The sequence below is a fragment of the Anastrepha ludens genome, chromosome 5 (genome assembly GCF_028408465.1).
Source record: "Anastrepha ludens isolate Willacy chromosome 5, idAnaLude1.1, whole genome shotgun sequence".
Classification (NCBI taxonomy): domain Eukaryota; kingdom Metazoa; phylum Arthropoda; class Insecta; order Diptera; family Tephritidae; genus Anastrepha; species Anastrepha ludens.
Window position 1 is genome coordinate 70,698,336 of NC_071501.1, and position 26,873 is coordinate 70,725,208.

Consider the following 26,873-nt stretch of genomic DNA (forward strand, 5'->3'; position numbering starts at 1 on the left):
TATAAGAAATTATGGAAAATAATTTAAGAATTATAGCTCTTTGTATTAGTTTTGTTTCTTTATTAAACACAAATCTGAATCGAAAAAGTCGTATCATTGAAATAATTTAAAAATTATATCGCTATCTACTTATTATTATTAAATGATAATACACTTTTCGTTTTTCAACACTTGTCTCAGGTAACGAACGCACTCGGAATTTCGTTAAAAAACTGGAAATATTGATTTCGCCGCAAATAAAGCACATATGATAAATTTCACCAGTCATTCATGCATAGAGCTGCCAGACCCACGCAATGTACACTTATAATGTCTTGTTTTGTTTTTTTTTGCGTACTCTCAGCAGACATATAAATAAAAAGTTGTTATTTGCTCTAATTTGTAAAATTCTCTACCTGTTTCCAATTAAAACATAAAGCATAATATCTATATCCATAAAGTTATTGGCAACGAAAGCTTCAATCGTACTGGCAGCCCTATTAATCCACGTCTAATTGTTCATTAGCTGCTACGACATTTTGTGTTCAGTCAGTGAAGTGGTGAAGTGCAAGATTACGCGACAGAAAATATAAAGAAAATTAAATAAATCTTATATTCTACGGAACCAAACAAAATTTAACTTTTTGTACAGATATAATACCAATAAACATTACGTGACTGCCTGAAGAAATTGTGAAACTTCCTGGTCGCAAGCAAATAATTCATACGAAAAAAGGAAAATACGTGTACATCAAGAGTGCCGAATTATTAGTTGATGCTCGGTTCGGTTCGAAGCGCACTCAAATCCGATTAAATTAACAGTAAAAAAGGTACATAAGACTTGAACTTTTTATAATCTTATTTTGTTGAAACTTCGTTTTTTTGCTTGGGCCTAGAATAGCTTCAAAAATAAAATACGTGAAAATGCAAACAAAGAAGAACGGCGAGAGAAACATAATTTGAGGAAAAATCACATGAAAATTGTTTCTGCCGCAATTTGGAAAATTAATTTACAATAAACTAGTGGTAAATTAAGAAAGATATTTAGTATACAGCAAATGCCACAAAGGGGTGAGTGAGCGGAAAAGTTAACTAATGCTGCTAATTAACGGAAAAAGTGCTTAGTGCTGTGAAAACTTTGTCAAACAAACAAATATATGTACATAGGGAAGTACTTTATGCACGTCTGATAAATGAACGAAAGCAGTGTAGTTTATCAATTTGGAAACTTGCGCATGAAATTTTATAAAAAAAAAAATAATTTTTAAAGCAGGTACACTACTACAGGATCATGACTAAATATTTACTGACAACGAATAAAAACTGCGACGGCAATAAATTTTCTATTGCGTAGTTGTACTATATATAATTGTACATATAACATAATTTATGTATATTATTGTACGTATACATCTCATATTTATGTATCTTGTATACAAAAACTATATTCAAATTAAGCACACTTCAAATTTGTTAATTGAGTGACACATTTTATTTTTAATTTTTTTCTTATCAGAATCTTGCGTTCTAGTGCCCTTCGCATCCCCTATTTCCTCGGGATGTTTGACCATTATGTATGTGTATGAATGTATATATGTGCATATACACCTATGCGCGAGTCTTAACCAATTGGTACTTGTACACTTTAGTTTGATTTGATGGATCTCTATCCTATCCTAGTTTTTTTGTTATCCATCTGTTTTGTTTAGAGATTGAGAAATGCGCCACATATTTCTGCGTTTGAATCGCTAGGCACACCCCATCTTCATTGCCTTAGAGTAGATTCCAATAAGTGCGCTGATGCTGCACTTGACCGACCATGGCTTATCTACAACAGCCGTGCGATATATGTATGTACATAGATATGTATGTTCCTTTTCTGAGCTGACTGCGGCAGCATATTTAACTAGATTAATTCACTGTATACGGGTACAAAAATACATTTTAGAGAGAATAAGAACAGGAGATTACTTTTTTACACCTTGTTAATTTCTCGTTCTTTTATCCATGTATACCTATATAGTATGTCTATATCGAATAAATATGTAATTATATGCTATATACAATACATATATACGAAGGTATGCATGTTTATACGTAGCTCATACATTGTATGCCTATATTTATTTTTATTTGACTGCCACTTCCACAGGGTGTTCTTAGTTTGAATGCTCATTATTTTTATTGATTTCTAAAAATAGTTTAATGCAGTGCAGGATCTTCACCAAAATATGCATTTAAGTGCATACATAAATTACTAAAACAATATCAACTGCTGAGCTATTATCTAAAAGAAATCTTCTGTAAATTAAACATTTTTTTTTATAATCAAGGAAAGGTTGGGAGGCACTCATGTTTATGCAAACCCGTTTGTACAACCCCGTATAATGTCAAATGGTTATATTAAAGATCCGTACATACGTATATACCTATGTATTAATTTCGTGGTTATTAATTGTGCTGTACATTTAACAAATAAAGTAAAGGGTGATTTTTTAGCTGTTATATTTTAAACAATTGGTTTAAACAGCTGACGTACGTTTCGTGTTTTGTTTCACTGTCAAACATCTTCAGTTTGGTCTATAATTTAACCATGAATCGTCTTTCAAACGAACAACGCTTGCAAATCATTGAATTTTATTATAAAAATGCGTGTTCTGTTAAGAAAGTTTAAAGTCGAAAAATTGTCTTCAGCGACGAAGCTCATTTTTGTATTAATGGGTATGTAAATAAGCAGAATTGTCGATTTTAGAGTGGAGATCAGCCAGAAGAATTGCAAGAGCTACCAATGTATCCAGAAAAGGTCACAGTTTGGTGCGGTTTATGGGCTGGAGGTATCATTGGACCGTACTTCTTCAAAGATTCTGCGAATCGTAACGTAACTGTGAATGGTGAGCGCTACCGTGAAATGATATCCACCTTTTTTTTGCCCAAAATGCAAGAGCCTGACTTTCATGACATGTGGTTTCAGCAAGGCGGTCCAAATGCCATACAGCACGCGTTACAATGGACTTGTTGAGAAGCGAGTTCGGTGAACATTTTATTTCACGTTCGGGACCTGTCAATTGGCCACCCAGATCGTGCGATAATACCGCCTTTAGATTATTTTTTGTGGGGCTATGTTAAAGATCATGTCTATTGAGACAAGCCTGCCTCAATTAACGCATTGGAAGACAACATTAAAGCATTTATATGAGAGATACCGGCCGAAACATTGGAAAGAGTATGCGAAAATTGGACTAAGCGGATGGACCATTTGAAGCGCAGTCGCAGTCGACATTTGCATGAAATAATCTTCAAACATTAAATTATATGGACTGCACTATTGATTTAAATAAAAATTTCCTGTTTTTTTTTGAAAAACTTTCCTATAGCTCTTAAAAAATCACTCTTGCTTTTGTTAATTGATTTCTGGTAGCAGAAATTGTGAGCTATTAAAGGTGTGTTTTGTGCATGATGGATTTTAACGTTACCATTCGAAAGGGTCGATAATTGGCGTAAAATACCAAATGTAGAAAAGGCGTTTTCTTAATAGTTGTCGAGTCTTTGAGCGTATTTCTACCTTGAAAAAAGGTTCTCAAACCATCTACTGTTCCAAGGCGGTACAAAGTGTAGTAGTAGGGTACTTCCATTTATGGAACAAAGCAAATTAAACGATGGCAGCCGGTTCTACGTTACCGGAATGACTCGGGTTTTTATTCCCGACCAAGGGCTGCCGCCCCAGTACACTAGCCCTGTCTAGTGTATCGTATATCACCCCACCCCTTACGTCACAGGAGCAAACTCCCGCAGCTAACCTGCTCCAAATACTTCTCCTCAGGGCTGGTGTCGAATCCAACCCTGGGCCAGAGGTATTCTACTGCTGCGTCTGCCATCAACGGCTCCACCCGAACTCCACCTCGGTTAGGTGCAATAAGTGCAACGGGTGGAGCCACCTTAAGACCTGCTCAGGCCTTAAGTCGCACAGGGAGTGGTCCACACGGTATGTGGCCACGTGTTGCTCCCGCCAACAGGCGTCTGATGCCTCCACGGCTACTACACCCCCTGATAGGCCGGCACTACCAACCGCCACCACAACCCACACCTCCACGGTGAGGAGCCTATCGGAGCAACACAACTCCCCTCTAACCCCTCCTATCCCTTCCTGCTCCAACCCCAGTGCGGGGACAAACCAGCAGCTCCTGGTCCCCCGTACAGTCTGTTCCGTGTGTCAGACCGTAATACCTCGGAATCTGGTATCAGTCCAGTGCAATTCCTGCAATGGCTGGTGCCATTTTCGGAGATGTTCCGGCCTGCGCACCACCCGTGAGTGGACAACTGCCTACGTTGCCCCCTGCTGCAGAGCTCTGCACCCACTACCTCCCCCGGAGGAGCGGCCGCCCACCACCATCAGGCCGCAACAACCACAGTGGATTGCACAGCAGGTCCAACGTAGACAACCCCACGCGTCCCTCACCCCCCGGATTACACTGACCTCACCGAGAAGCTTCAAGCTTCTCCAGTTTAACTGCAACGGACTTACGAGTAAGGTCGACGAGATAGTCGACTTTATGAACCGGCACAGTATCAAGATAGCTGCGGTCCAAGAAACAAAGTTGCACGCTAGGTCATCTCTGATCACCAGGGATGGCTATAACGTGCACAGACACGATCGCGAGCGAGACAACGGTGGTGGCCTAGCGTTTATAGTCCACCACACTGTGCAGTATCGTCTTATCGATGAAGGAATCGACCCCAGGGACAGCACCTTAGAATGTCAAGGCATAGCTGTCCGGTCAGGCGATTCCGAGCTCGAAATTTTTAATATATACATACCCCCTGTCACCTGCTGCCCGGCAGGATATCACCCTGATATAGGTGCGCTCATCAGAGGTGAAAACCGATTGGTTGTAGGTGACTTCAATGCGCATCACGATCTTTGGCATTCAAGCCTGCCAAATGATCGTAGGGGACAGCAATTGGCAGAGCAGATAGACGACTCGACATTCAGCACAGTGAACGACGACGCCCCCACCAGGGTAGTGGGCAATTGTAGCAGCTCGCCTGACCTAACAATAGCTAGCGCGGGTCTGATAAATAGCATAACGTGGCGACCTATGCTATCGCTTGCATCAGACCACTTGCCCATTATCGTCTCGATCGAGAGACCTGCCGATTTCGTTTCCGCGAATCACCGGTCCTACTTTAACTTTATAAAAGCTAATTGGGCCGGTTTCACGGAATTCACCGAGGACACCTTCGCCGCTCTTCCCATCCCCACTGATGTGCGCGTCGGCGAACGCGCATTCCGCAAGGTGCTCACAGCTGCTGCGGCTCGCTTCATCCCAGCTGGATGTTATAAGGACATCCGTCCCCACTTCCCAGCAGAAGCAGCCAGTTTAGCAAACGAGCGTGACCACCTACGCCAGGCCGATCCCGGGGATCCCCGCATAAGGGATCTCAATTTGGAGATCCGGCAACTGGTAAATCAACATAAGCGGACTAAATGGGTTGAGCACCTGAAGACTTGTAACCTCACCTCCGGAGTGAGTAAGCTCTGGTCCACCGTTAGGTCCTTGTCGAACCCGACGAAACACAACGACAAGGTGGCTATCACCTTCAACGGTTGTACTTCGTCGGACCCGAAGAGATGCGCGAGCTATTTTAGCCGGCTGTTTACACTGCATCCTCCGGGCGACAGAACCAAACGTCGTGTTACCAGAAGGCTGCACAAACTGACGAACGACAGTGCGCCACTTACTTTCTCCGGTGATGAGGTTCAGGGGGCCATCAACAAGTCGAAATCTTCGAAAGCCATTGGCCCTGACGGACTTAACGCGCTGATGCTGAAGCATCTGGGACCCCTGGGAGTAGGATACCTCACAAGGGTCTTCAATTTGTCTCTGGCCACTCTCATCATCCCTGACAAGTGGAAAGCAGGGAGAGTGGTCCCACTATTGAAACCTGGGAAACCCGCCAACCAAGGGGAGTCTTATCGGCCGATAACTCTCCTTTCCCCAGTAGTGAAGACACTTGAAGCCCTCCTACTCCCACTCTTCACGACCCACCTGGCCCCAGCCCCACATCAGCACGGATTCCGACGAGTGCACAGCACCACCACGGCACTCACCGCCATAAACGCCCAGATAAATCGCGGGCTTAACCAAAACCGCCCCTGCGAGAGGACTGTCCTAGTAGCGTTGGACCTAAAGAAGGCTTTCGATACAGTCAGCCATTCCACGCTACTAGATGATATTTATCAGTCGACACTCCCGCCAGGGCTGAAGAGGTGGTCCGCGAACTACCTGAGCGGTCGGCACTCGTCAGTGATTTTTCGAGATCAAATGTCAAAGCAGAGGAAGATTAAGCAAGGCGTACCGCAGGGTGGTGTCCTTTCACCCTTGCTTTTTAACTTCTACATCTCGAAGCTCCCCCAACCACCAGCGGGAGTTTCCCTGATCTCATACGCTGACGACTGCACGATAATGGCGTCGGGCAATGACATCGATGGCCTGTGTTCCAAAGTGAACAACTACCTCACCGACCTTTCTCGCTTTTTCACTGCGAGGAATCTCCAACTTTCCCCCACTAAGTCCACGGCGACCCTTTTCACCACCTGGACAAAGGAGGTCAAGCTGTCCCTTAAGGTAAAAGTCGACGACACACCAATTCCGACTGTAAATAACCCCAAAATTTTGGGTGTAACCTTTGACAGCTTGCTCTCCTTCTCTGCGCACACAACCGCAATTGCCACTAAAGTCCAAAATCGCAACAAGGTCCTCAAATCGCTGGCCGGCAGCACTTGGGGCAAGGACAAAGAACTGTTGCTCTCGACATTTAAGGCAATTGGCCGGCCGGTTCTAAACTATGCTGCGCCTGTCTGGTCGCCTGGCACTAGTGATTCGCAGTGGATAAAGCTTCAGACATGTCAGAATACCGCCATTCGGACAGCGACCGGGTGCCTCCTGATGTCACCCATACAACACCTGCACAACGAGGCACAAATGCTCCCAGTCGCGGAGCACAACAAACTGCTCAGCAAGCAGTTCCTGCTGGGGTGTTACCGCAGGTTTCACCCCTGCAGACACCTGCTTGAGCCTGAGCCGCCTCCCAGGCACGTCAGGAGACACCTCCTCGACTACGCTGACGAACTCCAGGACAAAACTGACCGAGACCTACTGGACCGGACAGTATTCAGACAGTCAATAAACGACATTCACCGGGAGTCCGTTACCACCTTCATGAACTCCCGCCCCGTGAATGCCGTAATCGGAGTCCAACCACCACCCATTGCAGATGAAGAGCTCCAGCTTCCCCGTGAGACTCGTGTAACATTGGCACAATTACGTTCTGGATATTGTAGCAGGTTAAACTCCTACTTATCCAGAATTGACCCCGACATACCAAACACATGTCCGGCATGTGAAGGTACCCCGCACGACACTAACCACCTCTTCACATGCCCCCTTAATCAGACTCATCTAACCCCCCTCTCCCTCTGGACCCAACCCGTCGAAACAGCATGTTTCCTGGGCCTACCCCTAGATGAGCTAGACGAAGACGACAGATGATATACCCACACTGACAGGGCTAACTATGCTGTTAAAACAACAACAACAACAAGGAGCTCGGATAAATGCCCATCAAAGGATGTACACACCAATTATAATTATATATGTATAAACTGCTTCGCTTCACCACCACCGAGCGATAAAAAAAAATTCCCTTGAATCCAACGTTGCATATACGGCCCTATCATAGAATCCATCGTAGAAAATCTACGAATAAGAATGTCTACTACGAGTACGAAAAAATTGTAATCGTGAATTCCATGTGAACACGAAAAAAGTGCTGCCAAACTCAAATGTTAAATTTTAATATTTCAATAACAGCTCAGCTTTGGCAAATTAGCTGAATTTTCATATTAAAATGGCATGTGCGGTTGTGTTAATGGAGGAAGAGAGAAGTAAACGGAGTCTCAAAATTGAGCGAAAAATATTAAGAGATGCCATCAACCCTCTCGATATGGACGAACCATTGTAAGTGCTTGCCTTTTTGGTAAAGAAAAAGTTTACTTAAATTCGGTTTAAAATAGGTTACATTTACATACTTTTTCAGTTTCAGTAAAGACAGCGCAAGCTCAGCAAGATCATCGTCCATAACTCCGACTATCCTCTGTGGTACGGTTTCTTGCGGAGGAAGGCTATCAACACGGAGTTGGCAAAGATTTCAACGTGCCAATGGGGCATTCGACATTTAGCTATGTACTAAAAGACGTATTGGTGTCACTACAAACACGATTGTCTCCTCAGTGGGTAAATCTCGGCATGAGAGCCAATGAAAAACGGCAAAGCAAGATGGTATTCTATCAAAAATATGGATTTCCTGGCATAATTTTGTGTGTAGACGCACATAAAAATTATTTCCCCCACCAAAGGACAATTTTCTCTACTACAACCGGAAGGACTACTACAGGATCAATGCCATGATTGATTTCTCCTTTATTAGTTCCAACAAAGTGGCAAACTGCTACCGAGTTGTTCAACTTTACACCTGTGGAAGTCAGAAAAAAGTACATATATGATACTTCAAAAATTTCCTCTTATTTATAGTTTAGTTAATATGGGAGTCACATTTTACAGCTTTTTTATTTGTTTCCTTTTAAATACTCTTTTTATTACTTGTTCTAATTTTTGTCCGTTAATCTAACCTCGTCGTAGAAAAATTGTACGAAACTCTAAGATTTGACGTTACGAGTGTATTCGGTGAATGCTACTCTACGAATTTCGAATGTACGTTCGGAGCTATTCGAATTGTATGATTACAATTTCTTAGTTTCAACGAAAAACAGTCTACGACGGATTCTATGATAGGGCTGATAATTTAGCAGCACTGCATTATTTTCGTTTTGATAAACTGTTTTGAAATAGCATTGATTTTCCGTCCCGCTTAAAAGTATGCAAAATAGTTTGATCCTGTGGCCATGGGACAAGTGTCTTGCTCCTCACCACATCTCTCTCAAACTGTTAAGTAATTCCATGGCTGTTCTCTGTTAAAGTAATATAATAATAACATAGCCCCGCTTATTCTTCGAAGCACTGGCATAAGCATATCGCTTGTGAGTTAAGCGGCTATAAACAAAGTCAATTAATCATCGCTAAATTGTTGTAGCTTTCACATAGAAATTTTCCGTTTAGCAACCCGTGAAATTCTTTAGCGAGCAGAGATGTTGTGAATCGAAAGCGGCAAGTAAAAAACATTTACCACAGTTAAGCTAGCACTAAAAAACGACCCTAAGTGTAACTCTAGCACGAATTAAGAACCGTTGATTTAGAAGTTGCAGTGAAGCATAGGTACACATTTATTTCGTTTAGTAATTCGAGTCTAGTAGTAATTGCTTAGAATTCCGGTAACAAATCATAAACAAAAAAAAAAACGGTTGGTCTTTAAGAACAACATATCTCAAATTTATTAATTTTTTTGTTGGAAATCATCGTCCGAATGAGTCGAAGGTTGGTGAAAAATTTCAAGTAACTGGTTTTATCGAAGAGAAAAAGGACTGGCAAACCAATTCCCACTTATTTATGGCGTAGTGCAGAACAAAATTATTGAAATCATTTCGATTGTAAGCAAGTTGTTTTAAGGAACTCGAAGTAGAGTTTGAATTTGATAGATCCGTATCCACCATGTGTCGCCAGGAAGTCTTTGGTTGTTGTTGTTGTTGTCCTAGCAGCATAAATATTCCCCATATATTTGCGGAGAATGCTGCTGGAGTGACAGTCCTTGGCCGGATATAAATCCGGGTCGTTCCGGTAACGTAGAACCGACTGTCGTGGGAACATCTTTGGTCTTCCACGATTCCTTGCACCTAGCGGATTCCACTACAGAGCAGCCCTGCACACTTCGCCGACATCATTACGCAAAGTGTGGTCTATCCAGCCAAATCGTCTGCCTTTGATGATGAGTTCGATTGGGATAAAAAAAGGACAATAATGTAACTAAGAAATAATGATGACTTTCGAATTATGTATAGACAGAGCAATAAAGCACAACATTCCATGTTTTATATTGGTCTGAAGTTGTATAATGGATTACCAATGAAAACAAATAACGAGACAAGATATATGGCATTTAAACAAAAATGTGTAGAATTCATTATGAATAAGAAAAATAATATTTATAATGTAGGAAATGTACAGTATTATTAGTACTAATAATAATACATAAATAAATAACAAATATTGCTGCTGCAAAGGGTTGCTAAACAACCATCAACATCGATATCTCGACGGGCATTCAGATTATTTAGTTTTTCACATACAATTGTAAGGAACCTTATTTTGAATAAAAATAGGGAAACCTGAAAGAATTTATATTTTTACATGTTTTATTTTAAAACAACATCTCGGAGCGTTTTTTGAAAGACCTTTTTTAATATATGTATATACAGGGTGGGCCATATAGTGTTTGCTTTTTGAACCTCCTATTTTTTTGAGAATGGTACTACAAATTACATGTCAAAAGTGTTCATAATTTACTTAAAGGTTTGACATTTACGAAATGGGACGCTATACGCTTGAACAAAATTGGGAAATATTGAAAACCCATTTCCAAAGTGGCGAGTCTTCTTCTTCTTTTCTGATGAAGCTCATTTTCACATCGGTGGCTACGTCAATAAGCTACGGATTTGGGACTCTGAAAATCCACACGTTACTGTAGAGAAGCAAATGCATCCACGACGAGTCACTGTTTGGTGCGGTTTTTGGTCTAGCGGCATCATCGGGTCATTTTTTTTTTCGAAAATGAGCGAGGAGCCGCGGTTACAGTAAATGGCGAGCATTATCGTGACATGCTCAACGAGTTGTTTCCAAAAATTGAAGAGATGACATGGACGACATTTGGTTTCAACAGGACGGTGCAACTTGTCACACTGCCAAAGTTACACTTGAACTTTTGGCTACCGTGTTTGAAAACCGAATAATCAGCCGAAATTCCGATATCAATTGACCGCCTCGGAGCTGTGATTTAAGTCCGTTGGACTATTTTTTGTGGGGAGCCGTTAAGGACAAATGCTATGCGAACCATCCAGAGACGATTGATGCTTTAAGACACGAAATCGAAGTTGCCATTCATGAAATTGGAACCCAAACAATCGAAAATGTGCTTAAAAATTGGGTTGATCAAATGGCCTACTGTAAAGCCAGTCGTGGCAGTCATTTGAACGATATTATTTTTCATTCATAAATGACAATGTTCAACCTTCAAAATAAAAACAAAGTTTGAAAAAATATTGATTATTTTTTTTTTATAGTCGATTCAAAAAGCAAATTTTACATGACCCACCCTATATACATATATATATATATGTATATATATGGAACATATCGCACCCTAAATACAAAAGTGTCACAACTCAAAATGTACTTCTGCTCAAATATGAACAAGACGTTATCAATAAAACGGTCCGCGGATGACATATGGCAAAAATAAATTTTTTGTTTTTTGGTAGGACTGTTATAAGCTTACATGGCAAATTTCAGCGTGATATGTCACATAGTTTGTTTTCTGTGCTACTGTAAACAAGTCAAGCTCGAGTGTGGAAAATTTTGAGTTGTGCCCCTTTTGTATTTAGGGTGCGATATGTAATGAAATAGAACGATTTGCTTCCATTTTTCTTGTACAATTATAATTTTCGTACAACTGTTTGCAAGAATTTATCTACACAGCTGAACAACTCGCACCCTTACGATTTGTAGAGTGTAGAAAATGCTATACATTCGCTTGGTCAGAGTATAAAAGTTTGAGAAAAGAGAACGAAAATTTGAATGAAAGTGATATTATTGCGAGAAAGGAAAACACGATAAGACTTATACTGCTGAAAAAAATAATTTTGCAAATTTTTTGAAATGTTACCGTGGATATAACAGTTATTAGATGAGAAACATTTTTTATTTCACCAATAAGAGTTATATCCAACGTTTATTTTTTATGTTGTATGATAACTGTTATACATATAAGAAAATTGTGTTTTCATTGCCAATAAGAGTTGTTTTACAACGTTTTGTTTTACGCTGCCTGATTACTATCATGCAGAAGTTTTCACTATTAACAATATGAAGTGTAAATTTTACATAGCTCCATGCCACGATAACACATCTATTAATCAACTGTATGTATCGTTGGTTCGAATCTCGGTGAAAGCAAAATTTATAAAAACATTTTTCTAATAGCGGTCGCCCCTCTGCAGGCAATGGCAAACCTCCGAGTGTATTCCTGCCATGAAAAAGCTCCTCATAAAAAATATTTGCCGTTCGGAGTCGGCTTGAAACTGTAGGTCCCTCCATTTGTGGAACAACATCAAAACGCACACCACAAATAGGAGGAGGAGCTCGGCCAAACACCTAACAGAAGTGTACGCGCCAATTATTTATTTTTTGTTTTTTATATCTCTTATTACTGCACATTTTATTCTCTTAGACGGTCCAATTTAATCTTATCTCTGAGTTGAACCATTAATTAACACTATCACGGAGTCACTATCTCAGTACCAGCACCCCGTTGTATTTAATTCAGGTTGTCGTTGTTTCGTCCAGGTTGTCTCATTTACTTCGATTTGCCATTTTTCAAAATCGAACGAAAAAATGGCGCGAAAAATGGCTTCGCGTATTATATATGTATGTGTATAAATATGGATACAGATTGGCAACGGAAAAATATTTCCTTTGGATATTAGTTATCAGGCAACATAAAAAAAAAACGTTGGGAAATTACTGTTATCGGCCAACGTTAAAGTTTAGAATACGGCAATATTTCAGTTTGTAAATTCGAAGTAACTGTTACTTGTGTTCCTTGAATTATACTTAAGGGGTTATACGCAGTTATGAAGCCAATAAAAGACGGGTTGTGAAGGATTTATCCTGAAGAAACTTCAGAATATTTTAATTTGAAAATTTTTGGCGGTTATAAAAGCATCCTTCAAGAACGTAACAAAATTTTTTATTTATGAAAATGTTGATTATAGAGCGCGCTGCAGGCGATTTCTGGAACCTCCTTTAAAAAAAGACGATTTACGGTGTACATCGTAACTCAGGATTGGATTATCTGAAATCAAAAAACCAAACAAATTTTGTTAATATATTAGATTATCTAGTAATTAATCGTTCGGCTAATCAAAATAGTGAATTTTCACAAAATGGCAGCTTTTAAAAGAAATGATTTCGATTTTTACGTTAAAATTTGGCCGTAAATTGATTATAAAATGGAAAGTAAGTATCAGATTTACAAAAGGAACGATTAATTACTAGAAAATGTATCTTTAAAGATTGAGTTAAAACGGTTGACCGATCAAACAAGCCGTTTTCGAGATATCGTGTACACCGACTTGAAAAATGCCGTTTTGAAAAAAACACGTTTAAAGTTTCAATACCTACCTTAAAACGTGCCGAGGCATCTCTACATATTTAGGTATAACTCCGAAAGTATTGCTTTGATCTACTTCAAATTTCGTGCGTATACTTTTGAATATATGTACATTACAAAAATGCAATAAAAAAGAATCGATTTTTTTGAAAGTCATAACTGCGTATAACCCCTTAATAAATTCGCAAAGTTAAATTGTGTGCTTTACTTTTTTCAAATAGCCCCAATTAAAGTTTTTCCACAGATTAACGAAAGATGTATGTATTTTGAGTAAAATCAAAAAAGACCCAATCATAAGTGCGTCAGGGTTGAAAAAAGGAATGCTCCAAAATTCTTACAATCGGCAAACTATAATTTTCCATAGTCCGATTAACATAGAAAAATAGCTCAAAATAATCCATTTGTTTGCGCGCTCAATGTAAAGCCCAGATTTCAGTTTGCTAAAAGTCATATTATTAAGGACGAAACCTTTTAGATGGATATATGTACATATATGTGAATGTACATTTAAGTTTGTTTGAAAATGAAACTTAAATAAAAAATAATAAAAAAAAACTTAAAATATTATATATTTTCTCTGAAATAAATGAGCAGACGAAATAAACTGCAAGCCATTGTATGTATGTATATTGCCATATACTACATATATACAATTTTCCGTGCAGCTAATACCTTTGTTTTTATAGGTAAACACATAATGCTTAGCAAATAAACAAACAATTGTTTCTATTAAATACAAGCTAGAGGTAAATAATTGTCGGCAGTGCTTGACCTTGTGTGTAAAAGAAATACACCTTACAATGTCTTTGGAAATAATCGTATTTTGATAATTTTTGCAAATGCATGCTCCTCTTGATATTCGCAATTTTATATAATATTTTTGGTAATGTTTCCTTAATTATAATTTTTTTTTATTTTCGAGTCTTAGTAGTTTTTCCACTACATTTGATTTTTTTTTCGAAATAATCGGATGTTTTCTTTTATATATGACCCTTATACCTTGTGTCAAAAAGTGAGTGTGCCAATTAACAGAGATGGCTTCTGCATAAAAGAATAACTATCATAAAAATTCCAAGATAAAAATATTCCATTGTGTATATTTGGTGTTAAATAATTGCACAGAGAAGCTTTATACATACCCTGACACCTATTTGAGACCTCGGCCTGAATTTTTTTTGGAGGCAACACTTGATTCCCGCTATTTCTTTTTTCTAGCGCGCAGTCATAAATGGGTTTTTGACATTTGGCCTCTAAATGGCTAATTTACCTTTTGTCTCAGTTACTTTTTAGCACGCGCAAATGCCTCCATTATTAATAGAATAAAACAAAAATGGAAAATTTAATACTATAGATATTTCTTGTATTTTTATGCAGTTCGTTCACCCACAACAACGCAGCAACGAAGTCCGCAGTCATCATTTCAACATTCACCTCCCCACGAACGCATCATAGCACAACAGAAATAATAACGTAGAGACAACAGATAAATATCACCAACGCATTTGCCAGTTTTAGTATTTTCACGCAAAATTTACTCAATCATAGTGCGGAAAACAGAAAATTTGTAAAGAAAAGAGATTTTGTGGTGCTTACCTTGGCAGTGACAGCGCCGACAGAAGTGGCAAGTCAGTAAAGGAAGCTAAAGTAGTATTGGATAAGAAGCTGCTGCCTGTTTCATCAATATTAACTAAAGTAATTGAGAACATTAAGTAATTAAAAAATACATAAATATAATATACAATATTAAAATTTAGTAATAATATATACATATAAATTAAGGCCGTAATCAAATAGTGAATACTAAGAAAACTACAGAACTGAGTAGAGTGAAGGCTTTAACATGTCAACAGCTGAGGAGCAAAATACCAAGATGAATGAATTGACGCCGGAAGAGGTAAAAATGTAATTATACTTGGAAAATTTATCAAATAATTTATTCGTTTTACAGATACGCGCCCGAAGATTGCGCACCTTAGCGGCCGTTAATACGCCAAAAGTAAATTCGCCCAGTAGCAGCAATGCTACCACAACAGAGAGCTGTTCAAGCTCCAGTACAATCCCAGGTACTCCAGGAACAGTGGATGATGAGAAAAGTTTAGGTAGTTAACTACTCATTTCATTTTGTACTCAAATGTCTGTCTAATAGAAGAGTAACCGGCAAAATTCAAAGTTAGACTTCCGATAAAAACCAAAAAAAATTAAATGTTGCTAAATAGGCGTATCCTTTTCGCAATATGCGTTGTGCAATTTGTTAATTTTGTGAAAAATTTAGAAAGCGTACGTTGTTTTTACAAAATGAGTATGAAAAATGATTTGAAGCAGTGTTCCTATGTACCCACGCTTTTCGTGCGTGCGTCACGTGCGTCTGCAGCAAAATATTTGAAGAAGTAAGTATACTGCTACAACAACAACAACAAGAATTCAAAGATGTTTACTTTAAATTAGTTTTTGTTGTAGCAGCAGAAACATTCCCCTTACATACGGGGAATGCTGCTGGAGTGACAATCCTTGGCCGGATATAAATCCGGGTCGTTTCGGTAACGTAGAACCGACTGTCGTGGAAACGACTTTAAATTGGTGAAACGGTGTACCGAAAGTAAAAATTTTGACGACTATTGCCCATGTTTAGGCAGTCGTTAAGCAAAAACTCAAAGGAAAACCAATACGGACGGTCAAACAACTTGAACAGAAATTAACATAAAGATGTGAAGCCATTATAGCTTAATTTTATTGAATTTGTATTATCAGCCTATAAAATGTGGTTACGCTTTTAATAGACAGACTGTATATTGCAGAGTGCACTAATTTTTTGTATGTCAATATTTTGTATTCATACAAATTTCACAAATTATTTCATACTTCTTTTCAGCGCCTCGCTGCCTAAATTATTCTGCAAATGAGTCCCGTTTGCTACGCACCCATCTCAATGCTCCAGCGGAAGCTGACTCAGAAAATATACAGGCCACTTCCGATCCCACTAAAATGGATGTTGATGTCGAAATGAATTCGATAAATACCACACCTACTCAGCCTATGGATATAGCGAAATGCTCTTCAGTTCTAACCCCTGTCTCGTCTGCTTTCACAACTCCAACCGATATCCTTGTTAAGGAAGAGGCTGATAATAATGGATTAGTTAAGACTAAGGGTAATGACATAGAACGCATGGAGACGACAGAGACTACAGAAACGATCAGCGAACGTAAACAGCCTGAGCAATCGGTAGATGAACGCATCGAAGCTATGATTTCGAAAATTTTCAATGCAACCTGGAATGAACATAGCGTCGGCTCAATGATATGCCCCCGAACTGCCAGTTTTCTGGAACATTATCCGCATATGCGTTTTGAGTTTGATACAATCATACATGATGTACTTTTGGAATGTGTGCTAAAGATATATAAAGAAGAGCATGAGACAAAAGAAGGTGCCAGCGGAACAAAAGCTGCTGCGGCTAATACCGATGCAGATGTGCCGTCTGGAAGTGGCAGTACTTCAGCAGCGGCTCTAAATGCCAATGACAATAATAAAGCGACTTCTTCGACATCTGTAACCTCGTCTACAGCCACAGCATTGACAACGGCAACTGCGAATCCGATGTATTCAACGCCGAAAAAGATTAAAAGCGATGACACAGAAGTACAAGAGATCTTAGCAAACGCTCCGCCAGGCAGTGCTGGTGGCACACGACCTTCGATTTTCTTTTCGGAAAACGCAATGAGTGGCGGGGGCAGTAGCGCTCGCGACGATGATCAACCGACATCATCCCAAGGTAGGTCCTCAGATGTTTGTACAATAAATTAAAAACATAATATGTGTTTGATTTCTATTTCTATATGTAGCAGCAGCGATTACGTCTACTGGCGCTAATTTAGATTCCGCTAGTTATCCTGCACCATCCTCTATAATTGTGCGCGGCACTGCAGCTAAGCAGGAGGTACTCTTGTATTTAGTAAATTGCCATCGACAGCGTCAACAATACTTAACGGATAACAGCGTTAGTAGCGGTAGTGATCCACTTGAAGTGGCAACGAGAATTCAAAGCGTACTACAACAAGTATATGACGCCATAATGCGTACCACCATACTTGTGCTTACAGATCGCATCTATGAAAATGTGAATTATATATTGGATCAATCGGCCTTGCTAGAAACGCTATATCAAGGTCGCGTACCCGATGGATTTTTGTATGATTTGGTGGCTACTGCGTATAATCAACACGAAGATTTTCAACAAATATTCACTCAAGTTTTGCGCGGGCTCTTCATTGGAATGCAACGTAACATTTGCACAGCCAACATCAACACCCAACAAATCGATTTGCTAGCTAAATTGGTAACCATTAAAGTGGGTTCGGCGCGCCCGATTTGTGACTTGATTGCATCACAAGTGAATTTCCTTCCCGAAATTTGTACGAAGATACCCGGCCGAGAAATAGTGAAATGCAGTTATCTAGGCCCGTTTCTATCCGTCTCGTTGTTCGCCGAGGAAAACGTGAAATTTGCCGAGGCGCAAAGCAAGAGTAATCTTATTGTATACAATATGTACCACTTTCGCTGGGTAAGAAATACTACTTGGGATGGTTACATATTGATATAATTTTATTTTATTGTTGATTTTTTTTTTTTAATTTTCTGTACTCAGGAAATGCAATCAATGCGCACTTCTATGCATACAGTGTTTCACTCCTTGCTAGTGAACGTAAATAGCCGCCCTAAAACACTCGAATACATAAGCAAAATATTAAGCTATAATGAACGTCGTGCACAGTTCGCTTGTGATGAAAAATTGCTTGCGCGCGATGGTTTTGTCATAAATCTAATGAGTGTATTGCAGCAGCTGTCGGTGAAAATCAAATTGGATCGCATCGATCCATCATTTCCATTTTATAAAGACTCGTTGATCTCCATTGAGAACGATACGAAATTACGTTTTACCGATACCGAATATAAACGGTTCATTGAAAGTAATTTCAGTACGGTCACTCACAATGCCAACTTCCAGACGCAATGTTGGTTCCTTACACTTCAAGCACATCATTTGGGCTTTATGCCAGCCATTCAACGCTACCGACAGAAGGCTCGTGCCATTAAAGAATTACAAAAGCTCATTGACGAAATCGATCGCACCAAATCGCATTGGGAGAATACACCTTACGCAAAAAGGAATAAACAATTCCGTGAACGTTGGCATAAGCAATTGAAAAAGTTGACCAGGTAAGGCACTAATGATTTTAGATTGTACGTAAATTAATTAAATACAATTTTTTTTATATAGGGGTTTTCAGTAAGAGCGCTTCAACTTTTGAACTTTTTTGAATAAAACACAAACGGTTTGACTTTTTTAACTAATTTTTTTTTTATTATCGAGTTTGAACATATACATTTAAGTATGAAATTCGATTTCTTTTGCATGACCACCGCGTGCACGTTTTATGAAGTCCAATCGTTGAACACAATTTTCGACCACTCTTTTGCATAAATCGACCGAAATTCCAGCAATTTCGCGTTCAATATTGGCTCTGAGCTCACAAATCGTCGCCGGCTTGTTACTGTAGACCAATGACTTCACATAACCGCAAAACGGGACGGCTTGTTAAATGGACCGTAAAATGGCCGTAATGCTCTTAAAGTAGCAGCAACAGAACGATTATTTTCATAAAAAATTTGCACGATTTGCAATCGTTGCTCAAGCGTGTAGCGTTCCATGATGAAATGTATACTAATGAAGTTTACAAATGACAAGCGAAAAATAAAAAATATTGCGTCGTTCGCCCTCCCTATCGGAAAAAAGTTGAAGCGCACCTATTGAATAACCCTATATATGGATTCCATTTCATAATATGCGTCTTACTTCATATATCCATTTAATCAAATATTTTTTCTCCCCAGGTCGAAAATGTGCAGTGAGCTGTGCTTGCTCGACTCCAAACTCTTGACTTCTTGCATGTTCTTTTATTCGACGGTTTGTGAATATCTACTATATCAGATTGAGGGACGCGCCATTGAGGGCCCCTTTATAGCTAACGTACCGGTAAATCAGTTGACGCCAACGGATGCATTCTCCGCACTGCCCGAATGGTATGTGGACGATATTGCCGAATTCATACTATTTGCCATGCAACATGCGCTCAGTGATATACGGCAAACAATTGATCATTCGATAATCACATGGTTGCTGACATGCGTCTGTGTGCCCAATCTCATTAAGAATCCTTACGCCACTGCCAAATTAGTTGAGGTGTTATTTGTGTTCTCACTTGGACCACAAAATGCACTAAGTGTAGCTGTAAGCATATTAAATGTGTGCTCTGTATTATCATTGAGTTGTCTTCAATCTTATTTTTCTTTTGTAGATGTGGAATCACGAATTGGCTCAGACTGTGCTTTGTAGCGCGCTCATGAAATTCTACGTAGACATTGAAACGACTGGACAAAGCACTGAATTCTATGATAAATTTACTATTAGGTTCGCATTATAGAAATAATTAAATTTATTTATGCAGTAATTTGTCGTTTTTGCAGATATCACATAAGTCATCTATTTAAATCAATGTGGGAAAATCCTGTGTTGCGGCAGGTTATGATAACCGAATCGAATTCAGGCAACCAATTTGTGAAATTCATAAATATGCTGATGAATGACACCACATTCCTGTTGGACGAATGCCTGGAAAATTTGAAACGAATACATCAGACACAGGTAAAATAAGTTATATGCCTTAGAATGAAAGAGTATTGAATCTCATTTGTATTATATACAATTGTTTTATATCCTAGGTGTTGATGATGGACGAAAGCATGTGGGCGCAATTGAGCACCGAATATCAACAGGCTAGACTCTCCCAATTAAATACTGATGAGCGGCAATGTCGTTCGTATTTGACACTTGCACGCGAAACCGTGGAAATGTTTCATTATTTAACGGTGAGTAGAATTTCTCTTTTTGCAACAATTAAAAAGAGACACCAAAAGTCGCAACACAGTTTCAAGCCGACTCTGAATGGCAGATATTTGTTATGAGGAGATTTTTCATGGGAGAAACACACTCGGAGGTTTGCCATTGCCTACCGAGGGGCGACCGCGACCAGATATAGTCCACACTCTGTCTTATTCCCAAGGTCGATTTTTAAGAGATGGTAATTTAAGTAATAGTGGCCTGTTATGCGGTTCCCTATTGCAGGTAAATGGTCTTATAAGCCTTTTGGTTTACTGTGTGACTTCCCAATGGGTAATCTTTGAGTATTTTGATTAGTTGATACAACAGTATAGTTCTCGATCTTGAAAATCTGCTGCCGATCCCGCCCTATCGAGTTCATCAACAATTTCCTTACCTTTTATTCTCGAGTGACCCGGAACCCAGCAAAGTACAATTTAATTTGTTGTACTAAGTTGGTTTAGGTTGTTAAGGCATTCGTACACTAGTATCTATTCCATAGAATGTAAAGCGAGTGTTTTTAATGTAGCTTGACTGTCCGAGTATATAGCTGTGTGTGCATCCTTGCTACCCCTCATATGATTTAATCTCGCACAGATTGAAATTGCTTGTTTTGAGCATAGATTTTGCTATTTGAACCATAGATTCCCGTATTTGTTTTCGAACCGTGTGTGAATCATTCGCGATCTGAGCATTGTGATTTCAAACCTATGGTTAAAAACACATTTTTGGTCATATGGTCTGTTAATGAACAAATTATATTCTGATCCGCAATATTTGTTATGGGACTTGTATGACCAAAGTCAAAAAGATCTTTCCTATGTAGCACATTTTTTAAAGAAGGATAGTCCTACTATCGCTTCTATAGCAACAGTTGGACACCTGTTCATGGTACCAGTTATTGCCAAACAGGCTTCTCTTTGAGTAACTTCGTTGGAGTAGTTCCTTCTACAATTATTGTACCAAGAACAAACTTTAATTTGCTTGTAAAAGGAACAATGATTGTCTTGCTATGATTAATAGATAATCCTTCAGCACGACACCAGTCTGCTATGAGGAGAAGCGCTTGGTGATGCTGAAAATTGTACCTCCAAATTTGCCTGACATAGTGATCGTGAGATCGTCAGCATATCCAATGGTATCAAAGCTTGTCTCCTGTAGTTTTATTAAGAGATCACCGATGACTTTGATGACTAAAAACCACAGAAGTGGTGTCAAAACACCTTCTTGTGGACAGCCTTTCATTGCCTCGACTGAAACAGTTTCAGTCCCTATAGTTGAGCTGATTATTCTGCAACCAAGCATAGTTTTCATTCACCCTCCAGTCGATGTATCGATTTTTTTATTAAGAAGAGCTCTTTCTGTAGACCGATAGTCCGTGTCATCAAAGGCGCTTTCAATATCTAAGAAAGTACATAAAGCAATTTCTCTAGCTTTAGAGCTGTCTCTATTTTTGTTACAACATTGTAAAGTGCTCGTTTCGTGGATTTTCCTTTATTGTATGTAAACTGAGGTTGATGCGGTGGTGTTGTTTTTCCCAACTTCTCCCGACCATGAAGATTCACTAATCTTTCCTTAGTGTTCGGGAGGAAATATGTAATATATGGTCCTCGCCTGGTACCTTAAAAGGCTGAAAGGATCTAATAGCCAAGCCAACCTTGTCGGAAGCTAAAATTACTTCGGACAACCTCCAAGCTGTTTTATTTAACACAGACCTATGTCCTGTCGTATTGATCCCAGTCATCTGATGCTTCAGATGAACCCGGATAGTGTACCTGAAGCGCCCCCCCGATGGTTTGACAAGGCTTTCGCTATGTTTCATCTAAGATTCACGCTTGAATAATTTTCTTAATTTCTTATGCATACTAGCCAGCTTGTCATTCTACCATGGAACTCTACGGTTGACATTATGTGTTTTGTCCACGTCGCTTTCAGGTTTACGTGGGCACGTGAATATTGGTTAGTATCGTGCGGCGTGCATTCACTGCTGGACATACTTAGTCGGACCAAAAGTTTTGTTACAAGTTAAGTCCATTGTAGATATGAAATTATAGTACTTTTTTTTATTAAATAATGTAAAAATTAAAGAAAGATTTTAAATTTTCATTCGAAATTTCTGGCCTTCGACAAACTGTAGTTCAATGAATTCAGATCTGGATTTCCAGACTGCCAATTTTCTGCGGTTATGAACCCAGGAATATTGTTTTTTAGCAACTGCTGAGTGGTTTTTGCCCTATGGGCTGGAGCGGAATCTTGCTGGAAGATCCAACGCTCACGAATGACGAAAGTACTGGTCTTAATTAAAACTTCTTCAACAGTGACAATTTTCTAATCTGTGAAAAGAATATTTTCAAGGTCGTTGACCGCGTGCCACCAAAGTCGAGTGTAATTTTTTTCAAGCGCGTGGTCAAAACATGACCAGTTGAGCGACGGAAGGCCTTCATGTGGAGATCATCTCTAATTAGTCTTGACATGAATCTGGTCGATATATTCATTTGCCTGGACATGATTTTCTGCTTTCTGAGGGGATTTCTGCGAATTCTTTCTCGAATGGCTTTTATGGCTGCACTGGTTCCAACCACGCGAGGACGACTACGCCTTTTTCTGTCTGTCACTTCAGACATTTGGGAAGGACGATTATCGTGCGGTAAACAAACATTCTCGAAATATTAAGTTTTTCACCAATTTGTAAATCTCACTTGCACTTTTACCACATTTATGTAATGCAATCACTGCAGTGCGATCTTACTTAGCTCCCCACTCCATTGCTAACAAGCGAAGTTTGCACGAAACTGAGTATAATTTATGAGTAGTCAATGGATATGAACAAATGCAAAAATAACGAAACTTTTTTCTCGCTGTATGTATCGTAGAATTTGTCACGGAATTTATGGCAAGACTAAGTATATTGAGTATAAGTAGGAGTTAAACCTAGTTCCGTAGTTGTGTGTTGTCCTGGATTTCGTCATTGTAGTTGAAGAGATGCCTTCTGACATGCCTGGGAGGTGGGAAACATCAAGACGCATACCACATATATATATATATATATATATACAGGGTGAACGATATGAAGTGTTACCAACTTCACACTGCTTGTATCTGTAAAACAGCTCATGACATCGACGTCAAAATTGTTCTAATGACAGTTCAATATATTGTTTATAAGCCAACAAAAGCTTTTACGTCTCAGTTTTGTTGAATTTTTCTTTTCTGTGATGGAATTCAAACGTAATAGTGTGATTGTGTTATATTTGGCTGGAAAATCACAACTAGCCGATGTTCGTGAGCTCAGTCACCTCAAAGTGAATAAAATGTTTGTGTATCGCACTATAAAACGTTACAATGATACTGGTAGCATTGCAAAACGCTATGGAGGTGGACCAAAAAAAACCGCCACAACGCGAGAAATGGTTCGGAAAGTGCGGGCTCGACTTGAACGAAATCCACGTCGAAGTGGAAGAAAAATGGCCAAAGAACTGAAAATATCGCAAGACAGCATTCGACGCATATTGAAAAATGAGCTCAAGGTCAAGGCTTACAAGGTCCAAAAAGCACACGATCTTTCACCCCAGCAAAAAAAAGTTCGGTGCGAAAGAGCAAAGGAGTTGTTGCGCTTGCACGAACGTGGCGAATTTCCTAACATTGTGTTTTCTGATGAAAAAAAATTCCCAAGCAGTTCATTGAGCAGTTCATAAACACTCAAAACGATCGTGTTTACTTGACCGAACGCTCATACGAGAATTTGAGCCTACGTATGGCAACTCGAAGCAATTTCCCATCGCAAGTAATGGTTTGGGCCGCTGTGACCGCTGACGGACACTCTCCAATCGTTTTTATCGAGAAAATGTTTTAAAAGCTGCTTTAGAGCCGTGGACATGCAAACATTTCGGCCGTAGACCATGGACGTTCCAACAGGACTCGGCACCGTCTCATAAAGCTCGTGTGAACCAAGAATGGTTAAAAAATCATGTTCCACACTTCATTTCGTCCACACAATGGCTTTCGAATTCGCCATACGCAAATCCGATGGACTATTCCATCTGGTCCATTTAGGAGAGCAAGGTGAAGACTAAAAATTATGCCAGTATGGATGCGCTGAAAAAAAGCGATTATACGAGAATGGGCTCAAATACCTCAAGATCACATTCGTGCAGCATGCAACTCATTTTTTGACCGTTTGAAGACTATAATCAAGGCAAAAGGTGGTCATATCGAGCTAAAGTGAATATACATATGTTAAAATTGTAATTATTTTTGAACAATTTTGTCTTTGATATCAATAAAAACTAATTTCACACAAAAAAGTTATGGTATTTTGAATAAGTAACACTTCATATCGTTCACCCTGCACCCTGTATATATTAATTTATTTTGTTGGAACAGCATAAATATTCCCCCTTAAATGCTGCTGGAGTAACAATCCTTGGTCGTGGGAATGAGTGTTTGTAGATTTCTGCCATTGCTCTCTTTCATTTTGCCATTGCATGCCTGAAATATTGAGGTTCAAGCACATCTTCTTCGGGTGTATTTGACTAAAACAATAATAAGGACAAAACGAAATAATGCACTCTCGTAGAGTTAAAGAATTATTTTAATTTATTATTTACGCTTAATAAATTCTTTTCCTAATTAACATGTGCATGCATAGCCATCATGTAAATTGTCTAATATGCATGCATACCATACACAAATGTAAACAAAATTGTTTTTTTTTTTTAATTTTCAGAACGACATTAAAGAGCCATTCATGCGCGACGAGTTAATCGATCGTCTCAGTTCGATGTTAAATTTCAATTTACAACAATTGTGCGGCCCCAAGTGTAATGATCTGAAAGTACGCAATCCAGCCAAATATGGTTGGGAGCCACGTCGGCTGCTGGGCGAAATTTTTGATATATATACACATCTAGACTGTGATAGGTTTGCGCAGGCATTGGCCGCCGACGAGCGTTCATTTCAGAAACATCTATTTGACGATGCCGCCAGCCGCATAGAACGTTTAGGTATACGTTCTACGATTGAAGTGGAAAAGTTCAGGTCGTTGATTAGCAAAGCGCATGAGGTTTACCGTAAGTTGATAGCAAAATATGTGCAATACAAAATACAAATTTATATATTACTATTTTTTTGTAGTTGCGAATCAGGTAGCCGAAGATGAGTGGGCCGATGCGCCCGATGAATTCAAAGACCCGCTAATGGATACACTAATGACGGATCCAGTAAGCCTGCCGTCGGGTACGATTATGGATCGCTCTGTTATAACACGGCATTTATTGAATAGCAACACTGATCCGTTCAATCGCCAACCGCTGACCGAAGATATGCTCGTGCGAAATATTGAACTGAAGCAACGTATCGAGGCTTGGCGCAAAGAGCGACGTTTCAAGCGACAAAAAGAACAAAATGTTCGCGTAAATGATAAGAGCTGCTAAATAGCATTCATGGCGTGGGACGAACAGTGGCTGGCACACAAGAAGAGCGATGACTGCAGTCTGCTTTTCACACTGCTGCTGTCACTGCTACTGCCGCCGAAGCAGCAGCTTAGTGTACGGCGTAGTTAATGAATCGAATTTTAATTAGTTGTTTTGTGTGAGTGCGTGTGTATGAACCAAAAAAAAAATGTCTTACTTAAGATAGACTTTTTTGCTTCTTTGCACCTCAGTACAATTTGAGGTTCTCTTTTCTTTACTTTTTTTGGAAAAATAATACAAATATTCTCCTTAGTCGTTTATGAATTTTTTTGTAATTATTTATTTTTGTACAACTTATTTCTGTTACGAAGAAAAAAAATATGCAAAATGCCGTTAATATTTATATTTTTGCTTTACTATAATTTTTTGTTATTATTGTCTTGGTATCTGTATTTACCACCTAGTGGATATGTCTATAACGTAGTTGAAATTCGCAATAATTTAAATTTAAATTTATACATACATATGCAAACAAAGGAGAACAAAAACGAACACACAAAAGAAAGGAAGTGTTGGTAAGATTTCCGCCCTCCTTCAATAATTCAATATTGTCAATTGATTTGAATATACCAACACATGTAAGCAGAACAGAAAACAAACGAAACAAAGCAGCAAAATATAACAAAAAAGGCGTTTAAAAATACGTATTTTTTATGTAAGCATTAGTTTCAAGCTAAGAATGAAAAAAAAAATTAACTTAAAAGTAATTAAAATATATGCATAATATACGATGGCCTATATTTGATTTAATACAATTTTTACATATATGAGTACATACATGCATAAAAGTATATATACAATTACATACATTACATAAAAATAGAAATGTTAATTGTAAGCTACGTTTAGCATTAAATGACGACGTCATTACCGTCGCGCGTAAAAATAAAAATTAATTTCTTGAAAAAAATGTTTAAAATCCTAAATGCAGTTGTTTTTCTTAACCTCGTATCTACAAAATGTGTACTTCCACTAAATGTGTATTTGCAACTGTCAAATTCTTGTTTTTACTTTGCCCTGTGTTCTCATGTTTTTAAATATTTCATTTTCATAATGGCGTCAAACGAATCAGTAGCCCATTTTTGTTA

At 38.9% G+C, this 26,873-nt stretch overlaps 1 protein-coding gene across 3 annotated transcripts; it reads left to right on the forward strand.

The window, feature by feature from the left end:
• The first annotated feature begins 282 nt into the window (after positions 1–282).
• On the forward strand, positions 283–26,711 carry LOC128863614 (ubiquitin conjugation factor E4 B). 3 transcript variants are annotated; one of them, XM_054102853.1, is made up of 14 exons: positions 283–809; positions 881–1,050; positions 14,752–15,069; positions 15,157–15,271; positions 15,326–15,476; positions 16,247–17,149; positions 17,220–17,938; positions 18,023–18,594; positions 19,270–19,666; positions 19,734–19,846; positions 19,903–20,080; positions 20,158–20,304; positions 25,041–25,383; positions 25,448–26,711. In XM_054102853.1, the coding sequence occupies exons 4-14, from the start codon at positions 15,218–15,220 to the stop codon at positions 25,744–25,746; spliced, it is 3,876 nt and encodes a 1,291-aa protein (XP_053958828.1). In that variant the 5' UTR covers positions 283–809; positions 881–1,050; positions 14,752–15,069; positions 15,157–15,217; the 3' UTR covers positions 25,747–26,711. The 3 variants fall into 3 exon arrangements, with proteins under 3 accessions (XP_053958828.1, XP_053958827.1, XP_053958826.1); XM_054102852.1 differs by lacking the exon at positions 881–1,050 and having other exon boundaries at positions 14,752–15,086; XM_054102851.1 differs by lacking the exon at positions 881–1,050.
• Positions 26,712–26,873: the final 162 nt, after the last annotated feature.